The sequence below is a fragment of the Sphaerulina musiva genome (assembly GCF_000320565.1).
Source record: "Sphaerulina musiva SO2202 unplaced genomic scaffold SEPMUscaffold_8, whole genome shotgun sequence".
Lineage (NCBI taxonomy): Eukaryota > Fungi > Ascomycota > Dothideomycetes > Mycosphaerellales > Mycosphaerellaceae > Sphaerulina > Sphaerulina musiva.
Window position 1 is genome coordinate 269,493 of NW_016017390.1, and position 2,357 is coordinate 271,849.

General features: G+C 45.1%; 2 protein-coding genes across 2 annotated transcripts; both read right to left on the bottom strand.

Annotated features, from left to right (window-relative positions):
- Positions 1–868: 868 nt before the first annotated feature.
- Positions 869–1,345, bottom strand: SEPMUDRAFT_109713 (uncharacterized protein; the record flags this gene model as incomplete). Its single annotated transcript, XM_016900799.1, has 2 exons — positions 869–1,220; positions 1,296–1,345. The coding sequence occupies 2 exons, from the start codon at positions 1,343–1,345 to the stop codon at positions 869–871; spliced, it is 402 nt and encodes a 133-aa protein (XP_016758517.1).
- A 63-nt stretch (positions 1,346–1,408) lies between these two features.
- On the bottom strand, positions 1,409–1,585 carry SEPMUDRAFT_48931 (uncharacterized protein; the record flags this gene model as incomplete). The annotated part of the gene is made up of 1 exon (XM_016909088.1): positions 1,409–1,585. One exon carries the CDS (start codon positions 1,583–1,585, stop codon positions 1,409–1,411), a length of 177 nt encoding a protein of 58 aa, XP_016758518.1.
- Positions 1,586–2,357: the final 772 nt, after the last annotated feature.

Consider the following 2,357-nt stretch of genomic DNA (forward strand, 5'->3'; position numbering starts at 1 on the left):
AAGTAGAAGTAAGAAGACTCTCTCTCTCTCTCTCTTCTCTCTCTCTCTCTCTCTCTCTCTCTCTCTCTCTCTGACTCATTACCTCACTTATTACCTCACCTCACATATCAAACACACACACACATACCTATACCTACCTTACATATCTATCTAAAACATCCCCCATATCCCTCCCCCCTAGTCCCTCTTTCCGCATTCTGCCTCTGCACGCCCTAGGACCTCTGACCCTAGGTCTACCTCCCACATATGTATATATACATACCTGTACATGTATACATGCATACATGCACATACATACAAACATGGATTCATCCATGTCCTTCTTCTTATTCTACGGCCCGTCGGCGCCCGCCTTCTGCCAGCGGGCCAGCGGGCGGATAGGAGGACGGGGATAGAAGATCAGATAGACGGTAGAATAATAAAATAAAAAAAGTGATTCGTAAGATTATATGTACCTAAGGTACCTTAGTATATACATGATGCTATCTATCTTCTATACCTTAGGGAAGGTATAGTTTTGTTTCTCGTCTTGTGAGGAGGTCGTGGGTGTGTTAGATTAACGGTCAAAGATCAGCTTGCTTTATGGACAAGAAAAAGAGAGAAAAAAGTGAACTGCAATGTATTTTTTTCTTTTTTTTTTTTTGACCTCCGGAAGAAGTTAGATTGACCGATTCTGGGGCTTCTCCCTCCATTTTATAGTATTTGGAACTTTCGTGTGTATTTGTGTAGTTGTATAGTTGTATATATGTATGTATATATATATGTCGGCCAAGAAATGTTTTGTTCAGACAAGCTCTAGATCGATAAGGTAGGTTTCCAGCCAGCGTTCGATAGTTGATCTGGCTAGTTCCTAGTTCCCAAATCTCACTCATAGCGAGGTGAAGAGCATCACACGAACAACAAGTTGTGCTAGTGAGCAGATGCCTCCAGGACGTTTAATGTCGAGCTCTTTTGGAAAGAAAGTCTTGAAAGCCGCGCCGTCTTGTGCGAAAATTTCGTGTCGAGTTTTCCCGTTTCCAGCGTCACTGTGGAATGATGGATACCCATTCTCCGAGGGGTCGTTGAAGTTGCGGAAATAGGTGTATAAGGTAGGTGTCGAAGTTTCTTTCGTTGCCAACAGAATCTCGTCGCCATGAACGATATTGATGTGTGATACACTCAATTGACAACTTTTCGACATGGCCTCCGAACAGACAACGAACTCGTATCTCGACAGTCTCCTACCAGTTTCATGTTAATAGCACTTCCAATAGGGTAAGGTAAGGTCAGGTAGGTAAAAAACTTGTTGAACTCACCACAAACGTCTAACAATCTCGTCTCCCGTCTGCAGATCTGCAGCGGACATCGTTGTTGAGTATCCATATACTCCGCGCCTCCATTCCACGTTAGCCTCTCATCTTCTTCTGTCTCACACACACCCACACACATATCCAATACACATATACACACAAGTCAGGTTTAAAATACCTGAAAAGTGTTTCGCTTCAAAATCTGCCAAGGCTAAAGATGATAATAGCTTACACCAGAATAGTACGCAATAGCGTATATGTTTACACGCATATTGAACTTTGATGTGGCCACACATAACCGACAAAAGGGGAACTGCCTTCTTTCTGCTCTGCCTCCAGGGAAAAGAGAAAATGATAGATCAAAAAAAAAGTTCTGGTTGACGTCGAAAGGATTTCAATATATAAGAAAGAAAGAATCTTCTGCCGTAATGATTCTCAACCACTTTGTAAGTTTTCACATCACACCCGACCTTCTGATATACATAAAAGTGACGCAGCCGCAGCCGGAGGATATTTTTTTGTCCCTCTCGTGCAAGCCGGTATCCTGCAGTCCAGTAACTACCTAACCTACCTTACCTACCTCATCCTCCTCCTCCTCCATCGTCCCAAAGGATCTCTCGCAGAGTTTCCGAAAAAGACCCGGCATGTGAACAGCGGTCGGTTCTATGCGTAGTGCAAGCATGGTAGATAATGGGGAGGGATGTCTATTGCGGACAAAAAGTCCACTCATCATCATCATCATTATCAGAGAGTGGCCGGTCATGATCATCATCATCATCAAACAGTCCTGTCATCAGAGAGAGAGAGAGGGGCCCTGATGACAGTGATGAGGAGGGTTATGGCCGGCTATTAACATTTTCCCATCCCATTTCGATCACAATTCCCTACCTAAGGTACCTGGTAGTTGGCAAATCGGAAGATTAGCAACGGGCCGTATATACCTCGTCGCTGCTCGACACGGGAAGGGGCGGGGGGAAGGGAGGGAGGAAGGGAGGGAGGGAGGGAGGGAGGGAGGGAGGGAGTCGGAAGGGAGGGAAGAGTCCGGTTCAGGGTTGTGCTCTCTCTCTC